Source organism: Macrotis lagotis, chromosome X (genome assembly GCF_037893015.1).
Source record: "Macrotis lagotis isolate mMagLag1 chromosome X, bilby.v1.9.chrom.fasta, whole genome shotgun sequence".
NCBI classification, from domain to species: Eukaryota; Metazoa; Chordata; class Mammalia; order Peramelemorphia; family Peramelidae; genus Macrotis; species Macrotis lagotis.
In genome coordinates, this window is record NC_133666.1 from 518,744,431 (window position 1) to 518,762,122 (window position 17,692).

Genomic DNA, 17,692 nt, shown 5'->3' on the forward strand with positions numbered 1-17,692 from the left:
AGCCCAGGATAACTTGGAAGATTCCCAGGAAGATTCTGTTCTACAGGCAACCAGGGCCATACCAGCTGGAGCTAAGGAGCTCCAGCCTACGTGGAACAGCTCTTGGGGCACTTGGGTCCCTGGGGGTGCCTGGATTCATGGCAGTGGAAGCGGTTTCCAGACCTTCCAACCCGGAGGTCACCAAGTACAACTGAGTGAGCATGGAGCCCAATGCAACTCAGGCCTCATTGCAGACCCAGCCCAGGAAACAAAAGCAGGCCTGAAGAGCCACCCAGCAGGGAGACACCAGGAAGCTGCTTCCAGAACACTCAGCCTACGGATGGTAAAGGGGTGGGGGGAAGACTATCAAGGTCTCTCCACTATCCCTGGGACAGGACTCTGTTGCTTTGTCCATACTCAGATTCTGGTCACAGTCTGGGGCCCCCTATTGCCATGGTGGACTAGGGACCCTCCTTACAGCTCCGGGGCAGAAATGGAGTGCTTATCATCATCCACAGACCAGAGCACAGGCCAGGAGAGCAGTCAGAGTCTCTCTCCTTGGTGTGTGTGGCTAGGGTGGGGGAGGGGGGCAGGTGGATATCAAAACACTCAAAAACTTGGAAAGTACATTAATATAACCATAGATAATTATTTTGGTCCCATGAAAGATCAAAACTCACACTCAGAAGATGACAAAGTCAAAGTTTCTGTAACCAAAGCCTCCAAGAAAAATAGGAAATGGTCTCAGACTATGGACAAGCTCAAAAAAAAAGATTTTGAAAGTCAAATAAGGGAGGTAGAGGAAAAGTTGGGAAGAGAAATGAGAGCAATGCAGGAAAATCATGAAATCCAAGTCAGGGGGCAGCTAGGGCAGCGTGGTAGATAGAGCACTGGCCCTGGAGTCAGAAAGTTCAAATCTAGCTGTGTGACCTTAGGCAAGTCACTTAACCCCATTGCCTTAAATAAATAAATTTTTTTAAAAAGTCAGCAGCTTGGTGAAGGAGATACGAAGAATATGGAAGAAAATCAGTAAAAACCAATTTAGGGGGCAGCTAGGTAACATAGTGGGTAGAGCACAGGCCCTGGAGTCAGAAGGACCTGAGTTCAAATATGACCTCAGACCCTTAATAATTACCTATTTGGTAATTACCTATTTGGTAATTATTATTCTCTATTATTCTCTATTGTGTGATCTTGGGCAAGTCATTTAATCTCATTGCCCTTGAAGAGAAAACCAAAAAAAAAAAATTAAGTCAAATGGAAAAGCAGTCCAAAAAGTTCAATGGGGAGAAGAATGCCTTAAAAGCAGAACTGACCAGATATAAAAGGGAGTTAAGAAAGATCTCTGGGGTAGCTAGGTGGTATAGTGGATAAGGACACTGACCCTGGAGACAGGAGGATCTGAGGTCAAATCCAACCTCAGAAACTTAATAATTATCTGGCTGTATGATCTTGGGCAAGTCACTTAACTCCATTGCCTTGCAAAAACACTTTCAAATGTTAAATGAAGCTAAGGGAAGCTGATGACTTTATGAGAAATCAGAAAACAAAACAAAACAAAAAGAATGAAAAACTAGAAGACAATATGGACTGTCTCATTGGAAAAACAATCGACCTGGAAAACAGATTCAGAAAAGATAATTTAAAAATTATTGGACTGGGGCAGCTAGGTGTTGCAGTGGATAGAGCACCAGCCCTGGAGTCAGGAGGACCTGAGTTCAAATCTGGACTCAGACTTAATAATTGCCTAGCTGTGTGACCTTGAGCAAGCCACTTAACCCCATTGCCTTGCAAAAACAAAAAATTAAAAAAAATTATTGGACTACCTGAAAGACATGACCAGGAAAGAACCTATACTTCAATTTTTAAAAATTTCTCCAGGAAAATTGCCCTGATATCCTAGAAGTACAGGGTAAAATAGAAATTAAGGGAATCCACTTATCACACCTCCTGAGATTCCTCTCTCCCCCTGCTGCCAAAAAAAAAAAAAAAAAACTCCCAGTACTATTAGCCTAATTCCAAGTCAAAGAGAAAATATTACAAGTGGCCAGAAAAAAACAATTCAAATGTTGTGGTGCTATAGTCAGGATTGCATAGGACTTAGCAGTATCTATATTAAGGATTCCTAGGACCTATAATATGATATTCTGCAGGCAAAAGAGCTTGGATTACAACCAAGAATCAACCACCCAGAAAAACTGAACATCCTCTTTCAGGGGAAAAGATGGATATTCAATGAAATAGGAGAATTTCAAACTTTTATGTTGAAACAACCAGAGCTGAACAGAAAGTTTGATCTCCAAGTACAACACTCAAGTGAAGCATAGAGAAGGTAGATGGGAAAGGTAAATTATGAGGGGTTTAGTAATGTTGAACTGCTTGTATTCCTGCATGGGAAGATGATACTGATAACTCATTTTAACCTCATTTATTAGAGCAGTTAGAAAGAGAATAAATAGACAAGGCACCAGAGAGAGCTGAATATGAAAGTATAATATAAAGATTGAGTCAATGAGCCCAAAAGGAATATATGGGGAGAAAGGGAAAAAGGGAGTAGAATGGGCTAAAATATTTTACATCAAAGAGTCAAGAAAAAGCTCTTGCAATAGAGTGGAATTGGGGAACGTGAGGAGGAATGAGAGAGACTTCATGCTCATTGGAAGTAGCTCAGAGAGGGAAAACATGCACACTCAATAAGGTATAGAAATCTCTTACCCAGAGGATAAAAGAGAGGAAAGGGATGGGAGGAAGGGGACAGAGTAAGCAGAAGAAGGTGTAGGTGATAGAGGAAAGGGAAGATCATGGGAGAGGGTAGTCAAATACAACACATTTTATTTTTGCAAGGATGGTTGTTGGGTGTCTGGGGCCAGATTTGGTCTCAGGTGCCATGTCCACTGTACCACATGGCTACCCCACAACACACTTTTGAGGAGAGACAAAGTAAAAGGAGTGAAAGAATATAATATATGGGAGTAGGGAAGAATATATGGAGGGAAATACAGTTAGCAATAGCATCTATGGGGAAAAATATTGAAGTCTGATAGACTTATAACAAAGAATTAGATTCATCCCAGAGATAGAACTGATAGTATCTGAACACCAACTGAAGGATGATGTTTTTTTTTCTCTCACTTTATTTTTCATGAGGTTTCTCTTTGGGGGGGGGGGGGGACAGAGGTATGTTTACTTTAAATAAATTTTTTTAAAAGACTGATTGCAACATAAATCTAGATCAAGGTACTCTAGGAGGCCATGCAGTTCTGTTCCCTTATTTTACCTATGAGAAACTGAGGTTCAGGGAGGACTTAATAAAAGTTATACAGTTAAGGGAGTATCAGAAACTGGCTGTGAACCTATGATCTTTTATTCTGGAGTTAGTGCTCTTGCCATTGTCCAATTCTACTTTCTTCAGTTAAAATTTATGACTGGAGGGACAGAGCCAAGATGGCGACAAGAATGGAGGGCGTCCTAGGAGCTCTCTCATAAATCTTTGAAACTAAGGACTTTAACTAAATTTTCGAGAGACAGAACCCACAGAGGGAACCAGTGAGGCAGTTCTCCTACTCAAGGTAACCTGGAAAAGAGCACAAAGGCTCTGCTCCCCAGGGTAGGAGGGGCGCCCACCAGAGGGGTGGCCCACCAGAGCGAAAGAACTTCAGCCTCCCGGAGGCAGCGGGAGTTTCCTGACCTGCTCCCCGGGGAGCATAGGGCACAAAGTGGGGGACCAGTGGGGAACCTCTGCCAGAGTAAACACGTGGAGCCCAGCCCTCAGGGCACACAGCAAGCTACCTGGCCACTGCATTCCAGATCCAGGAAACAGAAGCAGGCAGAGCCAGTAAGCAGGAGCCCCCAGGTCATGAGCCCATTGAACTGAGGGAAGGGAGTGAAAAGAGAGAGACTGCCCAGCTCTGTCCTCTGCCCCTGGAACAGGACTCTGGGGCTCTGACCACATTCAGATCCTGATCAGTCTAGTCCCCCCCCCGAAGAGCAGCAGGGCCCCCCCCCACCTCAGCCCCGTGGCAGAGGGGGGCGCATATGGTCATTCACAGACCAGGAGGGAGGACAGAGCCTCACACACTGAAACCCTTGTGGGAGTGTCCCAAAAGCTCAGGAAGCACCCCAAAACAGGCGCAGGCTGGGAAAAATGAGCAAGCAGAGAAAAAAGAGGAACACAATTGAGAAATATTTTGCAAATGAGGCCAAGAAGGATCAAAATACTCAGTCTGAAGATGAGGAAGCACAAGCTCCTGCATCTAAAGACTCCAAGAAAAACAGAAATTGGGCTCAGGCTATGACAGAGATTAAAAAAGACTTTGAAAATCAAATGAGGGAGTTAGAAGAAAAACTGGGAAAAGAAATGAGAGAGATGCAGGAAAAACATGAAAACGAAGTCAGCAGCCTAGTCAAGGAAATCCAAAAAAATGCTGACGAAAATAGCAAAAACCAGCTTAGGTCAAATGGATAAAACAGTTCATAAAAGTTATAGAGGAGAATAATGCTTTAAAAAGCAGAATGGGCCAGATGGAAAAAGAGATAAGAAAACTCTCTGAGGAGAACAAATCCTTCAGACAAAGAATAGAATTCAGGGAGATTGATGAATTTGCCAGAAATCAGGAATCAATACTTCAAAACCAAAAAAATGAAAAATTAGATGAAAATGTGGAATATCTCATTGAAAAAGCAACTGATATGGAAAACAGACTTAGGAAAGATAATTTAAAAATTATTGGAATACCTGAAAGTCATGATCAGGAAAAGAACCTTGACATCATTTTCAAAGAATTACTACAGGAAAATTGCCCTGATATCCTAGAAGCAGAGGGCAAAATAGAAATGGAGAGAATCCACCGATCCCCCTGAGAAAGAGATCCCAAAAAACCAACCCCTTAGGAATATTATAGCCAAGTTCCAGAACTCCCAAGTCAAAGAGAAAATATTACAAGCAGCCAGAAAGACACAGTTCAAATATCGTGGAGCTGCAATCAGGATCACACAGGACTTAGCAGCAACTACATTGGAAGCTCGTAGGGCTTGGAATATAATATACTGGAAGGCAAAAGAGCTTAGAATGCAACAGAGAATCAACTACCCAGCAAGGCTGAATGTCCTCTTCCAGGGAAAAAGATGGACTTTCAATGAACCAGGGGAATTTCAAATGTTCTTGTTGGAATGACCAGAGCTGAACAAAAGGTTTGATCTTCAGATACAGGACTAGGGTGAAGCATAGAGACTGGAGGAAAGGGGGAAAATATGAGGGACTTAATGATGATGATCTGCATGTATTCCTGTATAGAAAAGAGACACTAATAATACTCATATGAACCTTCTCAGTTAATAGAGCAGGTAGAGGGAGCTTTTATAGTTGAAGCACAGGAGAAAGCTGAATTCGAAGATAAAATATGGTGTAAAAATGGAGTCAATAGAAAAAAAGGGAAATGGAAGGGGAGAAAGAAAAAGGAGAGGGGGAATAGGCCAAGATATTTCATATAATAAGATTTTTCTTTATTATAATGAGCTATTGCAATGATATGGAAGGGAGGAAGGCAAGGGGGAACAAGGGAATCTTCACCCTTATCAGAGGTGGCTAGGAGAGGAAACAGCATATATACTCAATGGGGTATAGGCATTTGGAGTAAGAAGGAGAGGGGGGGACAGGGGGAAGGGGGGGATGTGAGTGATGGAGGAGAGGATGGACCATGGGGGGGAGAGTGGTCAGATATAACACATTTTCTTTTTTACTTATTGCAAGGGGCTGGGATTGGATGGCCTGTCCGGGACCACAGGGCCAGGTGGATTCTGGGCCTAAGGGGTGGTATGGGGGCTCGGGGCCTCTTGACCCCAGGGCCAGGGATCTGTCTGCTGCACCACTCAGCTACCCTACAGCAGAGTCAGAGTGAAAGGAGAGAGAAAATATAGTACATGGTAGTGGAGAAATAAGAAAGGAGGGAGTTGCGATCAGCAATGGCAACACTGGAAAAATATGGAAGTGACTTTTGTGATGGACTTATCATAAAGAATGTGATCCACCCAGGACAGAGTTGTTGGTGTTGGAACAAAGACTCAAGCACACCTTTTATTATTATAATTTGGGGGGGGGGGAGTGCAGGGCAAATGGGGCTGGGTGGCCTGCCTGGGGCCACATAGCAGGGTGATCCTTGGGTGTCTGAGGCCGGATTGGGACCCGGGTGCTCCTGGCTCAAGGGCCAATGCTCTGTCCACCACCCAGCCATCCCTACTATTATTACTATTTTATTTTATTTTGGGTCTTTTTCTTTTTTTTTTGGTTTTTGCAGGGCAGTGGTGTTCGGGTGGCTTGCATATCACATGGCTGGGTGACTGTTGGGTGTACAGGGCCAGATGTGGGCTCGGGTGCTCATGGCTCCAGGGCTGGTGCTCTGTCCATTGCTCCACCTGGTCATACCTACAATTATTACTATTATTTTTTTAATTCTAATTTTTTTCTCTCCCCTTTATTTTATCACTGAAGCAAGTCTATATTTATGGGGGGGGGGTATCTCATTCACTCTTAAACAAGAATATTTTACTAATGTAAAAATAACATTAAAAAATTAAAAATTAAAAATCTGACTGTTCAGCTAAACATAAAAATATTATCAAATTTAAAGAAAAATTACATTATCCAATGAAGAAATAACTAACATTTATGAGGCATGTTAACAGTTTGCAAAGCACTTTACATCCATTATCTGTTTTTACATTACAACAACTCTATGAGAGAGGTACTTGCAGGTGTTAATATCCTCATTTTACAGATGAGTAAATTGTTGCTCAGTGTGGTTAATTGGCTTGCCTATGCAGTTACCAAGTTTCAGAGGCAGGATTTAAAACAAGGTCTTCCTCCCACCCAAGTCCAGCAGGCTATCTCCACTATATCATGCAGCTGCTCAGAAAGTTAAAAGTTTGCTGTGACTGTTCTCTTCAATACCAGAACATCTTGATAAAATGTTTGCCCATTGTACGTTCAATCGGTTCACATTCCCCTCTATTTGCTACAATGATAGTGCTACAGGATGTGCTGGTAACTGCATAATAACCTGCTCAGGGAGGGGGATAATTAAAATATGCAGTTTTATATTAAATCTGCATTAAGTCAAGACAGTCAACGAAACAAGATCAAGCCCCATTTATAGCCTTTATCAATGGGAGGCATAAATGCTCACACCAAAATTTTAACTATAGTTCTAGAAAGTAAATTGTATATGACTTATCACACATCTGATAGTCTTAGTTGTAGAAGCTTCCGATTGTTAGATTGTGGAAGCTGCTTATCTCAAGAGAAAGCTGAAGAAGTTGATAATGACTCTTCTGTACTTTCTATTTAACTCTAAAAGGGGAATGGGCCAGCTACATAAAACAATGAAAAACAGAGCAGTCTCAAGAAATCTATCAAAACTATTTGAAAACATAAGCTTCTCAAGTGTGCTTTATCTTACTGATTTAGACAGGGAAATGCAGTCCAAAATGTTCTTTCATTATAGACTCATTAAACCACAATTCTATTGACCCCTGCCTCTTAACCATGTTCTAACTCTGCTTAATGAGGTGATAACAAGAAACCCAAAACAAATTATAATATATTTCTTTTGTCTCTCTCTTTAAAATACTTTTTTCACAGGATTTTTTAAAAGATGGTTGCAAAGCCCAGCTTAGGGAATACAATTGCCCTAGAACATCAGAGCCAATTACCAAATGATTTTATGCAAGCTGGAGATTCATGAGTCACAGATTCTATTTCCTATTCTACCAATAATCCATTGAGGAATACTAGGAAAGTAAATTCTAAGAAAGGAAGCCAGGGGTACATCCACAAACACTAAGAATCAATGAACCAACCTAGGGAAATACTAACACAGATTCCAACTTGTTCATGATTTGGTAGTTAAGACCTGGGAGTTGCCTTTAGTATATATAGGTTAAATAACTTACCCAGGATTTAACAACTAGTGTTAGATGCAAGATTTGTATGCATATCTTCTGGACTCCAAGATCAACATGTTATCTATTACACTATGCTATTTCTATTTATTTTATAAATAGTACTAAATATTATGTTCTGTCCCATCAGCGTTATTAGTGGAGAAGAACTAATACTTTTATCCTACTTCCAGTGTAGTTGCTAGGATGTCTGCCTACAGCTTATGGGCTTTTTTTAATTCCCATGTGAGGCAGATGAGTGCTAAGACTCTTTTGATCCATATTACTTATAAGAAAGGATTCTAAATCTTGTTACTGGCACTCTATAGCAGTCCTTTTTCACTTACCTTGGTTTCCATGTCAAGATATGCCATTTGTTAATATTTATTGATTTAGTTCAGCCCTCAGAATTATCAATAATAATAACAACCTTAGTTAACTTTCAACTCAACAATGAACAATTTAGTTAGTTGAGAGCACCAGAAAAAGAATGATCAAGACAAATCAGGGTGATGCATTGTGGGAAGTATGGTGATCAGAATCATGTCAATCAGATCTTGTGATTACAAGGTCAGTCAGCTTTCTCCAATTTCATTCAAATATGAATGTTATCAGAGTGTTTAGCAGGGGAAAGGGAAAATTTAAAGGGAACATGATAGTTATCTTCAAATATTTGGAAGGATTGTCAAGTGCAAAGAAAATCCTCCTGTGCAAGTTACTTAACATCTCACTGAACCCAGAAACTTTCCAAGACTATAAATTGTATTTAGAGGTTCCCTGATTTTCAAGAAGGGGCTAAATATAATAAGCTCCTTGAATGCAAGGACAGTGTTGATATTTTTCCCTTTACTTTGGATGGTGGGGGCAGAAATAGAAATAACAAAAAGGCAGATTTCAGTTTGTTTAAAAAAAAAAAAACAGGGGCAGCTAACTGGCCAGTGGATAGGACACAGGACCTGGAGTCAATAGGATCTGATTTGAAATCCAGTCTTAGACACTTGATGCTTACCAGCTGGGTGAACTGGGGCAAATCACTTACCCTCGTTACCTCAGCAAAACAACAACACAAACAACTTCTTAACCATTACAATTTTTCAAAAATAAATCTGAACAAATCCCACCCTATCTGAATCTCTGGTTCCATATTTGAGATAACACTTGTCCTCAAAGACAAGTATTATTTGTCAAAATCAGTTGAGATAATTTTTGTAGAGTGCTTTGTTCCAAATGCTATTGATAAATATCAACTATTATTAAGAACAAGTTATGCTCGACTAACTTCATTTCCTTCTGTGGCAAGGATTATTGGACTATTAGAACAGGTTGTTGTTGTTCAGTCATTTCAATCAGGACTGACTCTACATGACCCCATTTGGGGTTCTCTTGGCAAAGAGACTGGAATGATTTGCCATTTCCTTCTCCATGTTATTTTGCAGATGAGAAACTGAGGCAAATTGGGTTAAGTGGTTCACCTAGAGGCACAGGTCCAGGAAAAGAGACTTAGTTGAAATTTGAATTCAGGTCTTCCTGTGTCCAGACCCAATTCTTTCTTCAGCTCTATCTAATTGCATTACTGTTCCACCTAGCTGCCCTAATGCCATGAATACCATCCATCACACTTTTCATAAAATATTTGACCAAATCTCTTAGATTTCCTTGTGGAGGACTGTATCCCAAAGAGATAATAGAAAAGGGGAAATGATCCAATTTTTTGTACTGGCAGAGAATTAGAAATTGAGGGGAAATACATCAATTAGAGGAATGGCTGAACAAGTTGTGATATATAAATGTAATGGAATATTATTGTGCTATAAGAAATGATAAGCAGGCGAATTTCAGAAAAACCTGGAAAGACTTATATGGACAAATGAGCAGAATCAGAACATTGTCCACAGTAACAGCAACATTGTGCAATGATTAATCATTATATACTTAATTCTTCTCAACTAAACAATAATTCAAGACAATTCCAAAAGATGGAAAATGCTATCTACATCCAGAGAAAGAACTATGGAAGAATGCAAATTGAAGCATACTATTTTCACTTTGGGGGGGGTGCTTTCTTTTCCCTTTTGTTCTGATTCTTTCCCTTTTGTTCTGATTCTTCTTTCACAACATAGCTAATGTGGAAATATGATTAATATGATAGTAAATGTACAATGTATATCAGGTTGCTTGCTGTCTTAGGGAAGGGAGGGGAGAGAAGGTGGGAGGGAGAAAAATTTGGAACTCAATATATCTTATAAAAAGAAGTATTAAAAACTATCTTTACATGTAATCAGAAAAATAAAGTAAAATATAATTAACTTGGAGGGGGGAAGGATTTCCTAGTGGGCAAAGTGGAGACATGTTGATCAGGCTGGTGAGTTGGATGGATTATGAATTGCAAATAGGGCAATGTCAACTGGAACACTGCAATGTCCTCAGGGTTCTGACTATGATCTGATTCTATTCATCATTTTTATCAGTGAATTGAATAATGGAATATAGATAAGGACTCCCATTTTATATAGTGCTTTCCTTATACCAATCTTATGGATCACAACAATAACAACACTAATAAGAATTAACATTTATTATGCAACACTTACCATGTGCTAGGCACTAGTTTGTTGACAATTATACCACCATACAGTTAGGCAGTCCATCATGAGACAGGTAGCTTTACCTTACTGCCAAAAGACAGTCACCATAAAATAACTGTACTGACGATTAGATCATTCAGAGAAAGATTTGGAGAAACCATGTTTGTCACTGATTTGTTGCCAGAAAATCATATATGGGCACTTTGCCAAGTGCCCTGGTGCCTCACATAAAGTCAATGACTCCAACAGCATCCAAACATTCACCAAAAGTCCTATTTCCTATTAAATCAACTAAGGGTGTGATAATGGTTTGGGAAAAGTAATGAGAAGGATGCTTTTGAACAACATTCATTTCTTTGATTACAAACACCAACCACTAAGTGCTTTACAATTATTATCTCATCTGATCCTTGCAACAACATTTTAAGGTAGATGCTATTACAGTCCTCATTTTACAGATGAGAAAACTGAAGCAAACAGTGGTTGAAGTAATTGAGTAAATTAATAAGTGTCTAAGATTGGATTGGAATTCAGGTCTTCCTGAGTCTAGGACCAGAGAGCCCTTTCTACAACACCTCCTAACTGCCTCAGATAGTTATTGCAAATGTTAATCCCACTTAACCCAAATGAGGAAACTGAGGTTCAGAAGAGGATTCATGACTTGTATAAAGCATCGTAAATGCTTAATGACTGTTCATTTGTTGATTGCCTAAAGATAACAAACTTAACAAATTTGTGGATGATATAGTGCAAAGAGAGGTAGCCAAAAGATTGGATAAAAGAATCAGTACCTAAAAATATTTCAACAGATTAGAAATGGTGAACTGATCCTAAGAAGATGAACTTGATAGGGGTGCATGTAAAGTTCTATTACTGAATTTTTAAAATTAACAGCACAGTTGTAGTGGAAGACTTGACTAGAAATTTGTTCTTGTAAAATCATTTGGGGGATTTAATGAATTTAGAGTTTATTAAAGCAGCTCCTTCCTTGCCCCCCAAAAAAGTTAAATTGACCTCTGACTGTACTAAAGGAATTAGGGTTTCTAAGGCATGGGAAGTAATAGACCCATTCAATTCTGCTCCTATCAGACCACATCTGGAATAATGGGTTCAAGAAGGACCTTGAGGGCCGCTAGGTGGCACAGTGGATAGAGTACCAGCCTTGGAGTCAGGAGTACCTGGATTCAAATCTGGTCTCAGACACTTAATAATTACCTAGCCATGTGGCCTTGGGCAAGCCACTTAACCCCATTGCCTTGAAAAATCTAAAAAAATAAAAAAAGAAGGACCTTGACAGGCTGGATTGCATCAAGAGAAGGATCATGAGGATGAAGAGAAGCCAGGAAGCCAGTTATGAGGCTTTTTTATAAATAGAATTTTGTAATAAATACCATAGGAGAGGTCAGTAATAAATGAACCATATGGTGAAGTTTTTAAGGGCAAATAATGACCTCTCATACATCTGGTTTATAAGCCCAAACTGTCACATAACTGATTTGCTTCAAGTGAGGCATGCTACTATACATAATATAGTGTTTATTTTAGATGTTCATTAATTTGTAGCCTCAGAAATCCTTAAGTCTGAATATCTCATTTTAAATATAAGGAAATTAAGTTACAGAATGTTTAAATGATTTACACAATGTTACACATATAGTAAGAAGACAAAGGGTTTAAGGGGCAGCTAGGTGGTGCAGTGGACAGAGCACCAGTTCTGGAGTGAAGAGGACCTGAGTTCAAATGTGACCTCAAACACAATTACCTAACAAGTCACTTAATCCCATTGCCTTGCAAAAAAGAAAAAAGAAAAATGAGTTTAAAAATCCAGTGTTCTTTTCACTCCTATCCCATATTACACCCCCCCCCCCACTTCCTGTGAGCTAAATTGACAGGAAGCTGAATTTAAACAAGACTACAAGTCTTACTACTTTGAGTAGTTGTAAAATCTGTTAATCTCTAGTGAAGATAATAATAGGTAGGTTTTTAAATTAAATTGAGAAGAGAAATGTCATCAAACGCATAATTGAGAGAGAGAGAGAGAGAGAGAGAGAGAGAGAGAGAGAGAGGATAGATGGATGGATAAATAGATGAATGGAAGCATGAATGCATGAATGAAGGCTTGGATAAATGGATGGATAGATAAATAAATGTTCTATTGAGTTGTTTCATTGTATCTTATTTGCTGTTTTCTTGTCCAAGATGTTGAGGGGATTTGCCATTTCCTTCTCCAGATCATTTTACATATGAGGAACTGAGGTAAGCAGAGTTAAGTGATTTATGCAGGTTGACACAGCAATTAAGTGTCTGAGACTAGCTTTAAACTCAGGAAGATAAGTCCAGTACTATACCCAACCTAGTCTAGATAGATAGATAGATAGATAGATAAGATAGATAGATACATAGATAGATACATAGATAGATGAATGGATGATAAATAAGGGAGAATTTTTGAATGAATGGGTATTTAGAAAGTTTTTACCAGGCATTGTATTTATAAATCATACATTTATTTATTTAATTATAAAGTTATAAATTATAAATCTATTTATTAAGGGATATAAGTTGGTTCAAAGGTATCAGGCACAATACTCATTCAGGTAAAATTAAAAAAAGATAATTTGGAGACAAACTTTTGGAGACATTTCCTTTTATTTTATGTATATTTTACATGGAGTTTCATCTCAATGTAATGGGGAAGGTCATAGCTAATTCCAGAATTAGTAAGCTTCACATGCTTCAATCATTTCAGAGCAGAATTGGACATTTTTCTTTGACTGTTAGAGCCAAAAAATGATATAATTATCTAATCCAAATACTTACTTTACAGGAGAGGAAATTAAGGTACACTGAGATTAATTGACTTGCCCAAAGTCATATCATTGATAGCTAATGGCAGAGCCAGACATCGGACCCAGGATTTTGAACATGAAATATAGTGTTATTTTCACTGTAGTATGCTGTCTCCTAACAATAGCAAGTTGAAATTCATATTGGAAAGAAGTAAAATTGGACTAAATACCTAGAAGAGGGTGCTAATGCACCCTCCAATTTTCTAAGATAATGAAGAGTTCTTCATAAAAGTCCTATCCTGATGACTCATCATAATCCATCCTCTATTGAGTTGCCCAATACACAGCTTCCTATTATTGCCTTTACAAAAAAGCATAAACTCTTCTTTCAGACTTTTAAAACCTTTTACAACCTGGACTTAAACTGATTTTTCACATTTGATGATGAGCCAGATGGGTTTTCTCTCAGCTCCTTATGTATGGCACTCCTCCTATTGCACTGGCCATATCTCACATCTGGAATGCTCTTCCTCCTCACCTCTACCTTACAAAATCCCTCTCTTCTTAAAAAAAAAACATACAGGGGTGGCTAGGTGGCACAATGGATAGAGCACCAGCCCTGGAATCATGGAGGACCTGAGTTCAAAACCAGTCTCAGACACATAATTACCTAGCTGTGTGATCTTGGACAAGTCACCTAACCCCATTGCCTTGCCAAAAAACATTAAAAAAAAGCTCAAAACCCATCTCCTACATTAAGCCTTTCCTGATTTTGACAACTGTCAGTGTCCTCCTTTCCAAACAAATCTTTATTAATCTGCCTTCTATTTATTTTGTTTATTCTACATGTATATATTCAGTACATACATATATATATGTATATATATATATATATATATATATATATATTACATGTTGTGTTCCTGAATAGAATGTGACTTTCTTGAGGGCAGGACCTGTTTCATTCTTTATCCTTGTTCCTTAGTGCCTAGCAAGTGTTGGGTTCATAGTACATACTTCATAAATGCTTGTTGATTGATGCCTTATTGACAATTTGATTATAACATAAAGTTGACCCCGGATTCTGAAAGATTGTATAAGTGAAGCACAAGTTCTAATGGGTCCTCCTGTGATAGGAAGGCTACATACATAGGCCAGGCTAGAGATTGTCCCCTGATAATTCCCTAGCTAAGTTCAGAGGTTCATCCCTAGAGGCCTGACCATCAAGACGTGAATTGTTTTCACAACAATCCACAAATTGTCTATTGAGAAGTGGAGAGGGGCCGCATTCTGCATCAGGAAAAAAAAATCTGCCCAGCATTATATCAAGGTTATCTGAAGAAATGAAGTACTTAATAATTCTCTGGAAAACCATCACTCAATTCCAACCTTATTCTCTTTCCCGTGGTCAGAGAGAGTCAGGCTGAACCTGAACCATATATCAGTATCTTCCTTTTTCTGCATCCTTGACTCTTTCCCCTCCTCCACATCCTTCCTCAGATACTCTTTCATATTACTTAATAGACTGACTTAGAGGGAACTTGGCAGAGCTAGATGCAATTAAGAATTAAGTGCATTGAAATGTTAAAAGAATTGCTGGTCATGGTCCAGGTTCCCATGGATAACTATCCAGTAGCACCAAACCAATGCCATTCATTGTCAACACTGTCAGTGGCAGCTGCATGAAAAAGGGAGACAACCAGTCATTACCCATCAGAAGTAGCCTATTCTGGAGACTGATGGAGACTAAGGATTTGTGGTTATTTCTTTTTCAGGAACACCATGAAACAGTTTAAAGCAACAAATCATGGCATAATAATATCTGACACTTAGAATATATAGATCTTCAAATTTGGAAAAACACTACACATACATTCTCCCATCTTAGCCTCATAACAATCCCTGAGGTAAGGGCTACTTTTACTATCCTCAATTTATAGATGGAGAAACTACAGCTGAGAGAGGTTAAGTGACTTACTTGGGATTGCAATTTTGAAGGAAGCTCTTCCTAATTCTAGTCCTATTCTGTACTACCTAAATATATGGTCCTGCATCCTTCTTCTCTTCCTCACATTGCAAATGAAAATAAACTGCACTAGAGCAAAGATGGAACTCTTTGACAATCCATCCTTTCAATGACTGGATACCAGGTGCACAACAAAGACTTTTTTTTGGCAAAAGCTGGATAGATGGGAGGAGGGGATATTCTTTTTCCCTTTTTGGCCTCTGAGCCAGGAACTTGAGTTGATGCCAGAGTTCCAGAGCATCCCTTTATTAGTATAAAAGCAATGTGTTGAACTTGGCATCCTGAGTTTCCTTTGCAGGATTCTCTATTATTTTTTGTATATGTTTTCTTTTGCTATAGTGTCATGTCAGTTAGTTTCTTTGGCCCACTGCCCTGTTTTACAATCCTGAACACCTTATTGCTAGAGGTGTAGTTATGTAGTCATCCTTTTAACTAAATGATTCTGAGAAAATTAATTGTTGAAAGACCAATTAAAACTCTCCTGGAATCCTTATCATAGGAGGAGAAGGTAAGGAAGACCTTTAACACAATAGGTGGACCCCTGTGACAAAATCATGGAAAGACATGAACATAGGAAGGGCAGGCACCAGTGAGAGGCTTTCTGGATTGTTGAAGGCATCCTCGACATTTAGATAACATTAAAGATCTATTTCAGTATGCTTATTGGTATATGTAGATATGCTAATAAGTATATATGTGTATGTGGACATATACACACATATATATGAGTATATTCAGTATACTCATTGTTACATACATGCGCACAAGTGTGCTCACACATACTTATATATTCATAAATTTATAGGGGGATATGAATATACCAATAAGGATACTGAATATACTGAATACACCTATATATACTATTGGTATATACATATATATTGGCATATATGCATATATACTTATGTAAATGATTGCTAAATTGCATTTTGTTTGAATTGTTGCTAGAACTTACAGAGACTAATTCTGACTGTCTATTCTCACATATATATATATATTTTCACATACACACACACACACACACACACATTGATGAGTATATTTATTGCTTCATTTTGCCAGAATATAATCTTGAAAACAGGATCTATTTCATTTTTGTATTTGTATACACAAATGCTTAATATAGTGCTTTGAATATGGTAGTTATTCAGTCATTTCAATCATATTCAACTCTTTGTGACTCCTTTTGGGATTGTCTTAGCAAAAATATTGGAGATATTTGCCAGAGATTTCTTTCTCCAGCTCATTTTACATGAAGAAACTCAGGCAAGTGACTTGCCTGAGGTCACACAGCTAATGAGTGTTGAAGACTGGATATGAACATTGATCTTGCTAACCACAGGCTCAGAGATCTAGCCACAGTACCACCTAGATATCCTTTGAACATGATGAAGATGATGTTTGTTCTTTATTCTCAAAAAAAAAGACCATGACGTCAGAGAGATGATGCCATAACATGCAAGTGAATTGGATTTGAGTGATGGAGGGCAAGCCTCACTTTCTCTTCCAAAGTCATCTGAGTTCAGTGGCCAAAGACAACTGAAGATGGCCCTGGATGAGAGGCATTCAGTATCAGGTGACTTGCCCAAGGCAACACAGTAAAGTGTCAAGTGTCTGAGGGAAGATTTGAATTCAGGACCTCCTGACTCCAGGGTTAATGCTCTATCCACTGAACTACCTAGTTGCCTTGAATATGATAAGCACTTAATAAATGACTGTTAGATTGAATTTTGTTTAGCATTGCAGGTAGACCTTACAGAGACTAATTCTGACTGTCTATTCTTTATACATTTCTTGCTGGAATTCAAGCCTATCTTTGTGATAACTAGAGAAGCAAAGCATTTTTTCTTTTCATAGAAATTCTTCTCAATGCATTTTTAACCATGAATTTTTTTTATTCAAACAAAATCAGTCAGACATCATCACTCTCTGCCCTCTTAGTCTATCTGCTGCTATTCCTCAGCTATTGATCATGGATTTTGCATTGTTTTTTTGCTGATCCACCAGAAAGGGAAATGGCAAATCACTCCAATATCTTTGCCAAGGAAACACCAAATGAGATCACAAAGAGCTGGAAAACAATGTTTCCTTATCCCCTTTTCTTTTCCTCACTTACCTGCCTGTATTCTTTTGCACAGGGTTGCCTTCCTGTCCAGCATCCTGTATTCATAACACTTTATTACCAAAGCTCTCTGTAGCATATTGCAGCATACCATGGCACATGAAAATATGAATTGTCCCTAAGGAAACCTTCCAGGTAACAAATCTGCAGATGTCAGAGTGCATAGATGTCCATACTCCATTTTGAGTTAGTCAGGAGACAACAGGAGGAATGAACAGAGCAGTTGAGTAATCTTGGATGTGATGGCTAAAACACT

The 17,692-nt window shown here is 38.8% G+C and overlaps 1 protein-coding gene across 1 annotated transcript in view; it reads left to right on the top strand.

Moving 5' to 3' along the window:
- Positions 1 to 17,692, top strand: part of MCUR1 (mitochondrial calcium uniporter regulator 1) — a 131,446-nt gene that overhangs the window by 3,828 nt on the left and 109,926 nt on the right. Inside the window, exon 2 of the mRNA XM_074202102.1 lies at positions 47 to 322. Within this exon, the coding sequence (XP_074058203.1) occupies positions 47 to 322 (276 nt within the window). The remainder of the gene's footprint in view (positions 1 to 46; positions 323 to 17,692) is intronic.